The following is a 15,289-nucleotide window of genomic DNA, read 5'->3' as shown; positions in this document are numbered from 1 at the left end:
CTGAGGGTCACTTTTCACTGCTTTTTATCTGTCCTTGGCAGACTTTGGTGACCCCAGTTTTCAGGTTTGCCCAATCCAGGGGTCGTTGACCCTCATGGGACTTCCCCCCTCGGTGGCTACTGGATGGCATCTGTCAGCCCCAGGGGTCATCCACATGTACGTGCAGGTTTGGGAGTCCATTGATGAATTTTGAATAGGGCTTTGGGAGCGGCTGATCTGGAGATATTCATCCCAAAAGTTGGTCCCCGGCGTTGATTAAACGTCACTGATCAAGGGCTAGAAGCCCTGGCCTGAGTTAGAGATGTCCGGGTTGCTACATTGTCTTCTATTGAGTTCTTCCGTTGTTGATCTGCAGTTTCCTTAGGTGTTAATTGCTGCCTGCTGCTACAGTGTTACACATTCAATCACTGATTCACTCGCTCTTTCAGGGGCCAGCCTGATACAGGGAAGCGTCAGTTTGACTCCTGCCCTTGTTAACATTGTTACTAAACACATTTATAGTTGAAAGTTGAAAGGTGAGGAGTATAAAATATAAGCTACAAATGCCATGGCACACAAATAGATAAAAATACCAAAATACATGGGGAGATACAAAATGCACACCTACAAATTTTAAAAACACAATTCCTTATCTTAAAGTGAAAGAAAGAGGAAGGAAGAAAAGGTAGAAGAGAAAAAACATATTTAAAGAGGGGAGAGCAAATGCAGGCAAGAGGAAAAGGGGGCTTTCTGCTACACATACAGGCTGGGGAGTTCCCCTCTTGAAAGCACAGAGGCGGAAAGGGATCTCGGAGTCATTATTGACTCCAAGATGAACATGAGCCGCAAATGCCAGACCGCAGCCAGCAAGGCCAGCCATACCTTGTCATGCATCCAAAGGTGCATCTCAAGCCGGTCCAGAGAGTTGATACTCCCCCTCTATGCGACTTTGGTCAGACCGCAGTTGGAGTACTGCGTCCAGTACTGGGCACCGCACTTCAAAAGGGATGTGGCCAGCCTGGAGAGGGTTCAGAGGAGGGCCACCCACTTGGTGAGAGGGCAGCAGGACAGACCATACAAGGAGAGACTGAAGGACCTGAACCTGTTCAGCCTCAGCAAGAGGAGGCTGAGGGGGGACCTGGTGGCTGCCTACAAACTCATCAGAGGAGATCATCAGCAAATAGGAAGAGCCCTATTCTGCCCAGCATCACCTGGGGTGACGAGGAACAATGGTAATAAGCTGATGGAGAATAGGTTTAGGTTAGAGATCAGGAGGCAATATTTTATAGTTAGGGTGGCCAGAATCTGGAACCAACTTCCTAGGGAAGTGGTCCTCGCCCCTACCTTGGGTAAATTCAAAAAGAGGTTAGATGATCATCTGTCTGGGGTCTTGTGAACCCAGCATTCATTCCTGCCTGTGGCAGGGGGTCAGGCTAGATGATCTGTTCAGGTCCCTCCTGACCCTAGCTACTATGAAACTATGACAGTGATTCGAATCAACGAATCAAATCACCAACCCCCAAATCGGCCAAATCTGAATCGGAAGCGAATGTTAGCTGCTTCACACAGGCCTAATGTCCAATATAACCTGGGAAATGGAATTTACTTCAATCTACAAAAATATACTAGCAAGCCAATATGTATACAAGCAGAATAAGAATGTTTGCCTTAAAGAACCCATACAGAAAAGAAATATTGACATTAAATATGAAAATTGACATCTGGAACCAATGCTGTCATCCATATTTTATATAGTTTTATAATGCATTTGTGGGTGTTGTATTATCAGAAAAGGGTCAAAGTGAACAATAAAGTGATAGTGCTTTACTCTGGTTTCACCCACAGTCCAAAAATAGCTGAATGGTCTCTCTAAAATGATCAGTAATAAGCAAATTAGAGCTGGCATCTATATTGATATAGTTATGTTATAAAGAAATGCTTGAATGTTCTACCACTTCTTTTCAAATCAGTGTAATCTCTGTGCTGGGCTACATACAATTAAGCCTTGAGAAACATCCTCATCAGGGTGAAATCCTGGCTCTGTTGCAGTCTTTGGCAACACTCCCATTGATTGCAATACATTATACTTGTAGAACAGCAAGCACTGCTAAAAGGGCAGCATCTTTTCAAGCCACTTAAAGTCGTAGTTATTTGACAGTGTCCTGCTTCAGATATTACACTGCCATAGGACACATTTTCCCATTACATTACCTCAGCCCACATTTGTGATGGGTGGCATGTTTGGTAATTACTGTCTGTTGTACTCAATATAAAGTCATTTTTATCCATTGTGACTTTTGCCCAACATTTACACAAGTGTTTTGGAGAAAATTTTCTCCAGTCTAAAATGTTGGGTCACTTTCAGGAGAGCAAATTCCTAGGAAGACTCCTCTATGCAGTTGAAGTGAGTTGATAGCCCCATGAATGGTCATAAAATACTAAGATTAAGTCCACCATCTGGGGTTCACTATTTAATAAACACTGAGTACATCCTCTTTTAATGCACCCCCAAATGAGATTTCTTGCTCAATATCCTTAAACAAAAAAACACAACATTCTAAGTTTCTGTTGTGAAAATAGACACAGACATCCAGGAACTTTTGCTGCACCTGTTATATTGGCTTGCAAAGGGCCTGCAGCTGAACTTAAACTTTTGTTTCAAATAAGATATAATATTACCAAAATATGTTTACCTCAAGAACTAACCAGAGCTGTCCTCCTACATATTGATCCACTTTGTAAAACATTCCATAAAACTTAACAACGTTGGGATGATTGGGAAGAAACTGTAAAATATTATATTCTGCTTCAATTTCTTCATCCACATCCTAAACAGAAAACATCAACATATTTAGTGCGCACATAATACTTTACAGTGTATAAGTAAATCTTCATGATGCATAACACATTGGAGCCACAACAGAAAAAAATTATGTTTAATTGTGCTCATTTGTCTAAGCTATTTGCATAGCTATTATTTTCAAATCATTTAAAATAATATTTTCTGATGTTTGAGCTATGTGTAAATAAATGAATCTAAGTTTTCTCAAGCCATCAGATGGGCCTTGCTACATAGCAGTTCTATAAACAATTGAACATGAATAAAAATACTGTAACAAAATCTTTAAAGCAGAGGAATGTAATAGTTAACTAAAGCCCACAATTTAAAACATGCACAGTAGGAACCATTAAATAGACCAAAATCAAAATCTACTAAATTAGCAAATTATGGATGACTTATTACTATTAGTCAGAATTTTGTCAAAGGAGACATTTTCATAAAGGTGAGACAATAAAGGACATGTTTTGATGTGCAATATGTTGGCCCCAGTTTATGAAAGCATGATAGACTTATGTACATAAGACTATCCTTATTGCATATAGACTTTGACTCTAATAGTACTTAAGCATGTGCTGGAGTAGTTTGCTGACCAGGGATAGTTTCCTGAATCATAACCACTGTTTTATGACACTGTCACACGTTACTTAATGCATTCTGTACAGATTCACACTGTACAAAGGAAAAACAAATTGTATTTAGTTCAATTAAAGATTATTTTTCCCATGTCATGATCAAATAATTGCCTACTGAAATCTCTCAGTTGGACATGGCTTATAGGACCTAGAACCTCAAAGGTATGTAGATGCTTACCTATTGATATCAGTGGGAAAGAGGCAACTAAAAGCATCTGAGGATTTGGGTCTGTGTCTGTCTTCGATTCTTGTTTTAATTATTGCATAACAGTATTGTCCACTATGTAAAATCAGCAACAGTCTACTGAGCACTGGCAGCACTTCAGTGGTTGGTGAGATGATTTATTTATAGAGTTTGTACAATGAAATGGGTCTTTTAAGATGAATAGCACTGTGTATGTTATATATAAAGGACTCCAGGGAGAAAGAGTCCTTCAAGGTTCCCAGGTTTCCTGTGCTCCATGGAGCAGAGGGAATGAAGGGTGAATTGAACAGAGCCAGGCCACCAAACCCTCCTGATGGTCTTTTTTTTTAGACAATGAAATGGATCCTTTAACATGAACAGCGCTGTGTTATGTTATATAACATTTTATATACCTTATTTACTCGAATACAACACAAGGTTTCCCCCCAAACAGTATGGGGAAAAAAGACCTTCATCTTACGCCCACCTACAAGGAAAAATCATTAAATATATTGCCTATCATTAAACTTCTGTCAAAAGCAGCACGTGGCTCAGTAGTGGAAACCAGTTATGAAGTTGATTAAATGTGGCCAACACAAGGGGCAAAAATGATGATAGGATCTTACTTTATTTTTTTTCCAATGTCATGTTGCAGGCCAAATTAGCCAAAATAAGTCCCAAATTCCATTGACTGAGGAGAGCTCAGTTGTTCAGGTCTGTGTGATACTACCACTGGCATGTATCCTACCTCCCAGACCATCAGTCTTGGGTTAGACACTCCATGGCATGCATCCTATGTGCAAACCACAAGCATGGAAGCCTTGGGGTTCAGATGCCCTCCTAGTTTCACTTACCCCTAGCCAAAATGCCATAGGAGCTAGCTAGAGGGAAAGCCCAAGAGCAATCCTTAGACAGCTGGACAGACTGTGAATAGACAGAAACCTAAATTCATTCCTCTAAACTAGTAATTCAGTCTCCTCTGTCTGTGTATCACTTGCAGGACTAGGTGCAAAATCATATGCCATAGAAGGATTCAAAACTGGAGGCTAGCCACAGGACTGAATCAGTTGCCTTTTCTTCTAAATTAGTTAGTTCATCTGTGCTTAAGAACCCATGTACCTGTTCCCTCCAGGATTTGTTCAGAGTGTCTAAGCATTGAGTTTAAGCTTTAAATCCTTTTGAAGGTCGCACCTTTTCATATGACCATTTAAATTACACTCAAAATATGAATGTTGTCTTTTACTTACACTGATAGGATCCAGAATTTTTACTGCTGCCAGACTCCCATCTTTCTTATTGGCAACCTTATAGACTTTACCATAAGTGCCTTTTCCAATGGTCTCTGTGATTTCCCAAGTATCTGAGGGATCAGCTAATGATTCTAGTCCAATCATATTGGTACTGTATTGAAATAATCCATATAATGGCTTCCTGGAAAATAAAGTTTGTTGTAAGAAATAGACTATACATTTTAAATGGGGTGAGGGGTTGGTTACCAAACTTTGTTTTAACCAGGTGGTAGAACAAACAGAACTGGAGCACAGAATAAAAAACATGGAACAGTCAGCTGCTATTCATAGTTTTCCACTATCATGTCTGCTGGTCATACAGCACTGAACAGACAGTCCAGACAGAAGAGAAATCAGATCAGGACCCAGTATTTCACTACTGAAAAATGAATATGATCCGTTAAATGCCTCTATTAACCAATCTTCACATTTAGAGGGGTGGAGGACTCTGAATCTTTACCTCTGAGCTCTGCTGCTTTCTTGATTAGCATCTGTTCTAAATGGCTGTCATATGATTCTCTGCTGGGGGTCTGGGGGGGGAGGGAAGAGAAAGTGGTGTGAGCAAGGAAAGAGAACTAGCTTACCAGGTGTACTTAAATAGATGAGAAGTAGCAAGATCTGGGAGGAAGAATAGGTGAGACACTGAGACAAAAGTGGGGATGGATGGAAAGGATGAACACACAGACAGGGTACCCATGGGAAGAAAAGAAGGAATGTAGACTAATGGAATACAGACTGAAACATAGAATAAGACTGATGGAAATGAGGAAAGAGAAAACTATAATGAGGTTTTTGATGTTTAATGATTTCAGGGAAAAAAAGAGAAAAGGCAAGCAAAAATGAAGCACAAAAGACAAAGAATATGGTAGGAAGACCTGTGAGGTGAAGGTGGACAGAAGCAATTGGAAATTAAAAAAATAAGTGTTTTGAGACATTGCTATTGGCTCCATGCAGACACTTCTGGGTCTGCTGCCGAACACGTTGGGGAGCCCTCATGCTTCTGTGGGATCGCAACATTCACGAGCCACCTGGTACCTTGAGGTATGTAGAAAAAGCATTTAAAGCTGTTTCTATGTCTGAATCACCAGATCTTTCTGAATCGATTTGGAGGGTTCCGATTCAATTCAGAGAGATTAAAGGGTCTCCCGATTTGATTTGGATTCAGAGATTTGGCCGCTGAATCGGGCCAAATCTCTGCCAAATCAAATCAGGGACCGAAGCTTTGCACAGCCCTAGTTGGCAGGCTGAAGATGCAAATGTACAGTGTCAGTAGCCAGGGAGAGCAAACCCCTAGGACTAACAGTGAGTATTGTTATCATCAGGATACAAGGATAGGAACAATCTCATTATAGGCTCTGTTCAGTGGACTTCAGCAGAGTAATACACAGTTTCACCAGAGCTGAATTTGACCCTTATGTTTTGCTCCATGCATAGCATCCCATAATGGTTTTGATATCCCTAACTGTGTAATTGTGTCAGAAGGATACATGTGGGGAAACTTGTACAGAAATTTAGTGTCTCATTGCCAAAACTAAGGACTACAGTAGGCAGTAATCTGTCTGATTTTCAGTGAAGAATAAGAGCACGTTTGATAGAAGTCAATGTTGGCTTTTAACAGCACAAAGTAAACAACAGTCTTTAAACATTGTTTAAATCCAATCCCATGTATTTGGGGTTGTCAGTTGCAGCTGTGTTGGTCTAAGGACACAGGTGTCACAACCCAAAGTTGTGGGTTTTTTTGTTTGTGTGCGCTTCGGCATCGCTAAATCATGTTCCCGCCAAATTGCAGCTCTTTTGCACGGTGGAGTGTTCTGCTGCAACAGAGAACCCGCATGCAGGAGCTTTTCCCGCTAGTTCTATAGCTTTCTTTGCATAGTGCATTTCTTTTGCATTATAGCAATGCGCGATGCAAAGAGTCACTGCCATTTGTATTAGGATTCGCGCCACATTATTGGCCAGTCTTAATGTAAGCACACGTGGCGGCTAGCTATTGGCTTGCTAGCCGTACAAAAGGCTTGGGTGGTTTCCGCCCAAATCGGAGAGAAAGAAAGCACGTGGAGTTCAGGAAAGGAGCGTGAGGATCTCTAAGCGCTGCTGATTCATACGAACCCAGCTTTTTCCTTAAAAGGGCAACAGAGGTTTAATTTGTCGAACCCACGGAGCTTCAACAACTCCGCGGGACTTATTTATCGTCCCCTCGGAGCCTTAACGACTCCGAGGCAACTAACCTCTAGCCTCTCCCCATCGCCGATCGCAGCCCAGACGTATCCCTATCCTAAGGACCCAATTGTCGAGCCCACGGCGTTTAACAGCTCCGGGGGACCTGGGAACTGAGTAACACTCACGGAGATATAGCTGCTCCATGGGAACGAATTCTTGAACCCCGCGGAGCCTGATTCACTCCGGGGTCAAGGAACCGAGTTTATTAGAGTCCTCCACCGAGAACTCAAGCAGAGCTGAGCTATGAATGTTGACCAGCCTACACCACGACCACCTTGGGTGTAAGTAAATAATCTTTTCAATCAACCATTACGCCTCCGTGACTGATTCTAGCTCGAGCGTACCAAACCGCACCGCGGTTTTTTCCAACCCCGTGTACTCGGGCTACCAGCCACAGCCTGTGTACACACAGACGGGCCCCTGGCTCACCCTGGCTCACACATGGTGACCCAGATGGGATCGAGAGATGGCTCGCACATGGCGATCCAGGTGGGATCGGGAGTCGGCCCGCACAACAGGCAGGCAAGTTTCTTTGGGTAGATGTGATATCTTTTATTAGACCAACGAAATAGTTGGGAAAAGTTCTTGGCAAACTTTCAGGCACAAACACCCTTCCTCAGGCATTCCTCGTCCAATACCTGAAGAAAGATGTTTGTGCCCCAAAGCTTGCAAATAACTTTTTCCAGCTATTTAGTTGGTCTGATAAAAGATATCTACCCAAAGAACATTGCCTGCCTATCCTGCGTATTTATAACTTTAATTCTTTACATCAGGGTCAAACATCATTGTTGGTATTTATGAAATAATGTGTTTGGCTCCATTCAGGGAACAAGGTCTTGCCTCAGAGAACTTACAATTAATCAGGCAGACACAGAGAAGGCATGCTAAGAAGTTCACAGTAGCTTAGAGGTGTAGGAGATTGGGTTTGGTTGCTGACTTATTTCTGCTGGAAAATATGAAATAACCAAGTCTTTAAGAACAATCTGAATGAGAATACCGAGATGGTCGGTGACCTAGAACAGAGAGAACATTCAACACATAGCTGTGCCTAGAAGGAGACAGAGAAGCATGGAAATGAATAGGTCATCCAGGCTGCCACGTTTGTAGAACCAGAAAGTGAGACTGGGAACACTCAAAGTTATCAGTTTTGGTTTTGCACCAGAGACAGTAATTCAAGTGTGATTAATTATACCTGGGCTGTAGATTTGCAGTTCATAGAATCATAGGTTGGAAGGGACCTCAGGAGGTCATCTAGTCCAACTCTCTGCTCAAAGCAGGACCACCTCCACGTATATCATTCCAGCCAAGGCTTTGTCTAGCTGGGTCTTAAAAACCGCCAAGGATGGAGATTCCAAAACCTCTCTGGGAAAAGTGTTCAGTGCTTCACTACCCTCCTAGTGAGAAAGTTTTTCCTAATATCTAACATAAACTTCCTTTCCAGTTGCTGATGTTTGCCATTTAGAAATGTTGCTAGATATCAAAAGGTTGTCTGAATGCAGTGAGGTTAAAGCAAACCAACTTCTGTAGCCAGTGGTCCACAAGGGAGTACTGTGGCTTGCATCATATGTGCCCATCTTTGACTACCCAGCCTGATGATTAGGTACCCATATACAGCTGGGTAAACTGGAAATAGCCTTCAGCATGAGTATACAGCAGGGCTTGAACTCATGCCTCTCCCCTACTACCTACAAATCGCAATGTGAGACTAAAGTGCTTAGGTTATGGTGCCTTGCTATAGTGAAAGTATTTACTTAATCATAATAAGACATTTTAATCATTTGCCACCTGACCCCTGCATTTGTAAACATCATTCCTCGTGATGGTTGTAGCTGGTTTCCTTGACAGGGAGGGCTTGGCTTTATTGTTGTCAAAATGCAGATTATTAAATTATTAGAATCAAATGCTTTGCAATAGACAATGGATAAAAGTCACTTGAGACTTGGCTAGATGATAATGCAGAAACATTGTAAGCTTGTTGTCAGTATTTGGGTGTTTGATTCCATGTCAGTTGTGTTGTGGTGTGAAAACAGTGAGCTGTGCTGGTTGCACATGACTTCAAACTCATGAGTTCTTCCATGCCAAAAAAAAACCTGAAGATGTCTCCACCCAGTGAGAGTCCACAATAGTTAGACTAAGAGCGGTTATTACAAAATCCCTCTCTAAAATAAGACAAGCCCCCCACCACCCTACATTTGATGTTGCTAGCACTGTTTGCACTTGATGATATCAATGTCCATGCAGATGACAACTTTTTCATACCATTTTAAAATTTAGTGTTTGCTATGACCAACATAGGACTGAGTAGTCATTGTTTTTATATATATGTGTGTGTGTGTGTGTGTGTGGTCATCTGCTGGGTCTTGGCTTTGAGTTAGCTCCAGGGACACACAGAGGGAGATTATGCCTTTCGCTATAGTCTATGTCTCTTTTGTTCAAGCTCAAAAACTATTCTGATAGTGTTCCTCTTACAGAATTCAGCTGTTTAGGATTGCTTTGAGAAAGAATACTGCTGACGCCCAACTGAGCGCTGTCAGTGGCTTGCTAAATTAAATCTCTTAGGGATGATTCTGCCTTGAGCAGGGGACTAGATTAGATGACCTTGTGAGGTCCCTTCTAGCTCTTATTTCCTATGACTCCCTGGTTTTAAAGAACTGTAGGGCTGATTAGAAATATTCACTGCTGATAAAGTAATATAAAATGAAGCAAGACCTTTTGAATCCAATTTTTTTAATCTGCATGATGTTGTTAATTAATCGTGCTAGAGAACTAGATTGAGCATAAATTCTTCACAGCATAAATCCATACTGCAGCATTCAGATTAATAAACAGAGTCTTTGGAAAACCTATTTTGATATTTTGTTCCTTTCCAGGAAAGGGGGCTTTCTTTTGATCTCTATGTTAAGCCTTTGGAAAAAAATATTTAAATTATGATGTCATTTACTGTGCAGAAGACATAAAGACTAGGAACAGACATTCAAAAAGCCTGAGCCTGAATCGATTCAATCTTTGTAGATTAGCCTAATCTGGCTAGGCTAAGTCAGTTTTGTAACTGGGCAGATATCTCAGAAATGCCAGCACACACCTGCAGTGGCTCAGGATAGAAGCCTAGGGGCACTAGAGCAGCCCTCCCTTCCCTTGCACAGTACTGAGCTGAGGGAAGGCATGGCCAGGCTCCTGCAGGACACTCTGATTAGCCCAGCAGGGAATTGATAATAGTGATTATCATCCCCTAACTCAGTGTTTATCACTCCATTAAGAAAACAACAGAGGGACATTACCAGCTGCCTGTTGAGTCTGCCTGTTGATTTAGCAGGGACCTTAGCCAGTATGTGGTCTTCTAGGTAATACACAGATACTTTCTCAGCAAGGCAGAGGGGATGGGGGAATTCCTGCTTAGCAGGGAGTGGGGAGGTGGGAAGCAGCCTGCAGTTTCTGCCAGAGCTCCAGCCAGGGAGCAGAGGGGAAGGGCCAGCCCTGATGTGGAGCAGAGAGCCCAACCCAGACAAGAGAGCATGCTGGGATGCTGTGGGTGTCTGGTTTATCTTAAACCAGCAAGGGGTCTGGGACAGACATTGCATAAACTGGCTTGACCTAAATCAGTTAAATCTGATACTACATTCAACCGCGTTTACGTCAAACTGGTTTCAGCCATTTTCAAACTGGTTTATATGCACTGAACATCTGTTCTGTTACAGGTTTAAACTAGTTCCTGATCACTTAAACTGGTTTATGTATAATGTCTGTCCCTAGCCAAAAGGTGACATATTACCACACGTTACTTAGAGAAAGAATGGTCTATCTAGAACAATGATAGTTTTAAAAACAGATACATTAGAAAATAGCTAGTGGTTTAAATGGCCATATTCAACAATATACAATCAGAAATAATTTAATCTGCCCTCAGGAATTCAGAATTTCTGTAAATTGGAAATGGAGCCAAGAACATCCCAAATTCCCAATTAAGTCTGGTCTCTTGCAGAGACAGACTTGTCTAGAGTCACTGCCATTTACTATTGTAAGTCAATACAATGGATGAATAGGACATAGTTTCTCATCACTTAGCTATAACGCAGTAAATTATAAATAAAGGACAAAATTCAGATTGTGCATGCTAAATCTCTAGGCAGAGAAAGCATTTAGGTCAAAGGACTACTCACAAATTACTGGATACTGTGTCACAAGTCATTCACAACAGGACCTCTAGAGGAGGTTTCAAGGTGAGCCAGACCTAAAAGTATGTTTTGTGCATATTTCTGGATGCATGCCCCAATAATGCTGATCCATAGAAGATAATAGCCAACTATTGCTTTTGACTAATATAGTTAATCCTATTGCTCTAAATCTGAAGGTTCTGGGATTATACATGATGCTAAATCATGATGTCCCTTAACAGCAAGCCTTCCCTCCTTCCTCACCTCAGAACTTTTGGTCTAAACTACTGCCAATCAGAATGTGGGTGCATAATACATTTTATGCACTCATTTGGGGTTATTTCCACAATGGCATGCACACATACATTAGTCACACCTCTTTTCTTTCACTTAAGATATGTGTTTTTTGATTTGCTTCCACAGCAAATAGTACATAACAGAAACAATTCTGTTTCTGAGGTTAATATATGCTGATATTGACTATGTGTAATTCCTAAAGCTTTATAGGAAATGTTATGAAAGTTCATGCATGAGGATATATAGACAACAAACAGCTTTACAAAAACAGCAGATGTTTCACTGTCACTCTAATAACTAGCATATTGACCAGAACATCCAAAACGTGATACAGGATACTCTTTGTAGCCAATGTAACATCACTTATTAAGATGCCTCCCCATGGAGTAGCAACTGTACATAAATATTTTTTCCTTTTAAAAATAAAGGTCATTTCCCATGATTTTTTTCCCTTAATAATGACTCAAAATAGTATCTCCCAACCCTGTACTGTTAAATATGTTACAAGTTCCTTATTCCAGGAGGCACTGTAAGGTCAATTCAATCTAAACTAAAACTTTAATTTTAGGGATCTAGACCTTCATCCTTAACAAGGATGCACTACTGAGGACTCCGTTCTAGTCCCTCAGGACACCACAGTAGAGCCACATGAAGGAATGTACTATATATCGTAATGAACTGGCTAATGGTTATGGGCAGAATGGAATCAAGTCAAAACATGTTATCTAGTTATTATAATCCCTGTTCTGACAATACATTAGTGATACTCCTTGTACTGAAGTAATGCATGCCTAAGTTTTAGGGCAGGAAGTAGAATGCTATCCCTATTACTGATAAAAATTCAGTAACTACTGTGTACAACATGGTGACAACTGAGAAGTTCCTACCACTGATGGGTGTGATTTTTTAGCACTATTGCAAATATTTTGTACAGAAAGCCAGAAGGACAAGGATAACATTGGAAATGTTGTAAACTTAAAGGTTTATTTAAAAAAGCAAAACAAAACAACATATAAATATATATCGTTCTTTCTAATTTTTAGTAGAATTCTGCTTGTCTCTTTTTCATTTGTCTATTTACTAAGTTTCATGAAGACAGGTCCCTTGAGACAGATATTGTTATTTACTGTACATCTGCAGTGACTAGAACAGCATAACCCCATGCTGGTTGGGGATGCTTGTAGATGGTACCTCAAAATGAATGTATGCTGCTACTACTGTTAAACATTTTTAATTATAAACCCTACAAAACATAACACCCAAATTCTAAGTTGCAACATTTCATTAGGAAGAGTTTTTCCTTTTTTCATTTTTGTACGTTCTTCTCTCATCTCCCCTACACTGTGGTATGATGATTGTGACAATTATGTGGTTATGGCTATTGTTTTGATGTTCCACAGTGAAAGTGCTTTTTTATGGATGATTCTTTTGTTCTGGTGGGGAAAGTGCCAATGGTTGGCTTGTAGAGGGGTTGAGTGTGGACTGGCTAATTCCATTCCCCACTCCGGAGGTTCCTGGAAAGGACCATTTTCCTGAGAGTGACACCTCTTTCTAGAAGCCAAGGGGAGGTGTTATAAGCAGGGCAGCATGGGTGGGTTGTGCAGAATGTGCGCGTCCTAGCTGAAAACTACTGGAGTCTACTGGAGCTAGGTAGGGTGAACCCCCCGAATGTAGAGACAGTGAGAGTCTACCATCTGGGGACTATGGCTGGAAAGCCTGCACATGTGGGGCAGAGGCAATCCTGCTGAGAACAGCAGAGAAGCTGAGATCTCTGATCATGGAGGAAGTTTTGCCATGAAACTATGATGATCAGAGATACTGGTCTTCCATGATAGAAAATGGCAAATTCTCTGACAACCCCCCCCAAATCTATGATTAAATTGAAAGGCCCTCACAGCCCCCCCCCCACACACACACACACACAGCCCTGCTGGTGCCCCTCACTCCCCCCCACAAGCCCCCCAGCACTGCTGGTGTCCCTTAGCCCCCACCCACAGCCCCTACTCCCCCCAGCTCTGCCGGAGGGGACCCCCAGCTGCCAGGGCTATGGGGCCAGGGACACAGATCTACAGCCCCCTGCCCCCAGCAGGAGGTGGCAGCTGCTGCACTGGAGCAGAGCCCGGCTTCCCCTCCCTCCCCCACGCTGCCTCCTGCAGGCTCTTGCACGGAGAGAAGACATGGCTCCCCACTGCTGCATGCATTCTGGAGGCGTGGGAGTAAGAGGGGAACCATGCCCCCCAGATCTGTGTCCGAAGCCCCACACACTGCCCAACTGGGCAGCAGCCCCAGGCCCAGAGCAAGCCTTGCCCAATTCTGTCCCTCCTCCCTATGGGGGCCTCAATCTCCCTCCCCACTTACCTGTGGGAGCTGCTTTCCAGGCTGCCTGGTGGCCATGTGCACATACATGCACATATCACCCTATGCCTGACCGCCTTCCTGCTCCCTCCCAGCCCCTTGCAGGCTGAAACTCTGCCAGCCTGCAGAGAGCTCTTTGCAAAACTGCAAAATCTGTGGGTTTCTGTGCTAAAGTGAAAAATCCTCATTTTACTCTGGTAAGGGGGGAAATCTGCATCTTACTTCATTTTTCCATGGGAAATGGAAAAACCAGATCCCCGGTGATGAGTCTTGCCTGCCAGGGATCCAGAGGAGCACTGTCAGGGGACTAGGGAATAGCCTGCTCAATATAGAGAACAGCTTCCCACTAGAACTAGCCATGGACTGAAAAGGAAGAACTGGCTGGGCTTGAGAATGAAGTGATAGGAGCTAATGTGTTTTGAACCTTTATTTTACATTCAGCTGTTGCCAGTTATGTTGTAGCATTTCCTCTAATTATTAAAGCTGGTCACTTTTATCCCTCAAATATGGCTAGGCTTTTAACTGGGTTAACTTACCTCAAGGAGAGTTTTCATTTTCACGGCCTTGGCCAACTCAGGGTCCCATCACAATGAAATATAAAGAGTGGATTCAGGTTGTTATCAATTTAGCATGCTTTGCTCATCTCACCAGAGAGAGAGAGAGCCTATGGCCTGGTTATGGACCAAAGGGTTCTGAGAGCCCTGCCACCAGAGGAGGGACATTTCTCAATAATTAAGTGTGTGTAAATGTATAGCTGAACATGACCATCAAAACAGTCTACAACAGATGCTGAAAAATTAAGATTTCCAAACTTTATGGGTGTTTGTCATGTTAGTCTGAAGTTAGGCAGAAGGTAAGGTAGAGGTGCTCCTTATAGACAAACTGAATCAGAGATGCATGAGCTCTTGTGAGCTCCAGCTCACTTTATCAGATGCTTCATCACTATATAGGCAGCTCTACCTTGCCTTCTGATTTACTAGGTGTAGAGAACTTTTCATAAACCTATTTGTAACTGTGCACTTTGGCTATTTCAGGAATTACTAGATGGTTTCAACAAGCCCACAGTACTTCATCAATCCCTATTCACACAACACAGGAAAGACCCAAGACAAAGCAAACATATGGAATGCAACTTCCTGGGTTTCATTGGATTTTCTGTCCTTTATCCTAAGAATGAATTGGGCTACCATCCCCAAACTACATATTTAAAAAAAAAAAAAGTTGATATCTTATTATTAAAATAAACTTGTCAAAACCTGTCTATCAAAATAAATAGGTTGTAGGTACAAGAAACTATCCACAGACTACAACTTCACCCTTAACCTGCAACCAGGAAAAAT

General features: G+C 42.0%; 1 protein-coding gene across 1 annotated transcript in view; it reads right to left on the bottom strand.

The window, feature by feature from the left end:
• MYO3B (myosin IIIB) overlaps positions 1-15,289 on the bottom strand; it is a 240,350-nt gene that overhangs the window by 212,791 nt on the left and 12,270 nt on the right. The window contains exons 2-3 of the mRNA XM_014520807.1: positions 4,885-5,068; positions 2,673-2,807 (exon numbers count right to left, since the gene is read on the bottom strand). Coding sequence (XP_014376293.1) covers positions 2,673-2,807; positions 4,885-5,068 — 319 coding nt within the window. The remainder of the gene's footprint in view (positions 1-2,672; positions 2,808-4,884; positions 5,069-15,289) is intronic.

The sequence above is a fragment of the Alligator sinensis genome, unplaced genomic scaffold, assembly GCF_000455745.1.
Source record: "Alligator sinensis unplaced genomic scaffold, ASM45574v1 scaffold143_1, whole genome shotgun sequence".
NCBI lineage: Eukaryota > Metazoa > Chordata > Crocodylia > Alligatoridae > Alligator > Alligator sinensis.
Note: the sequence above shows the minus strand (reverse complement) of the source record. Positions and strands in the feature narration are given on the sequence as shown.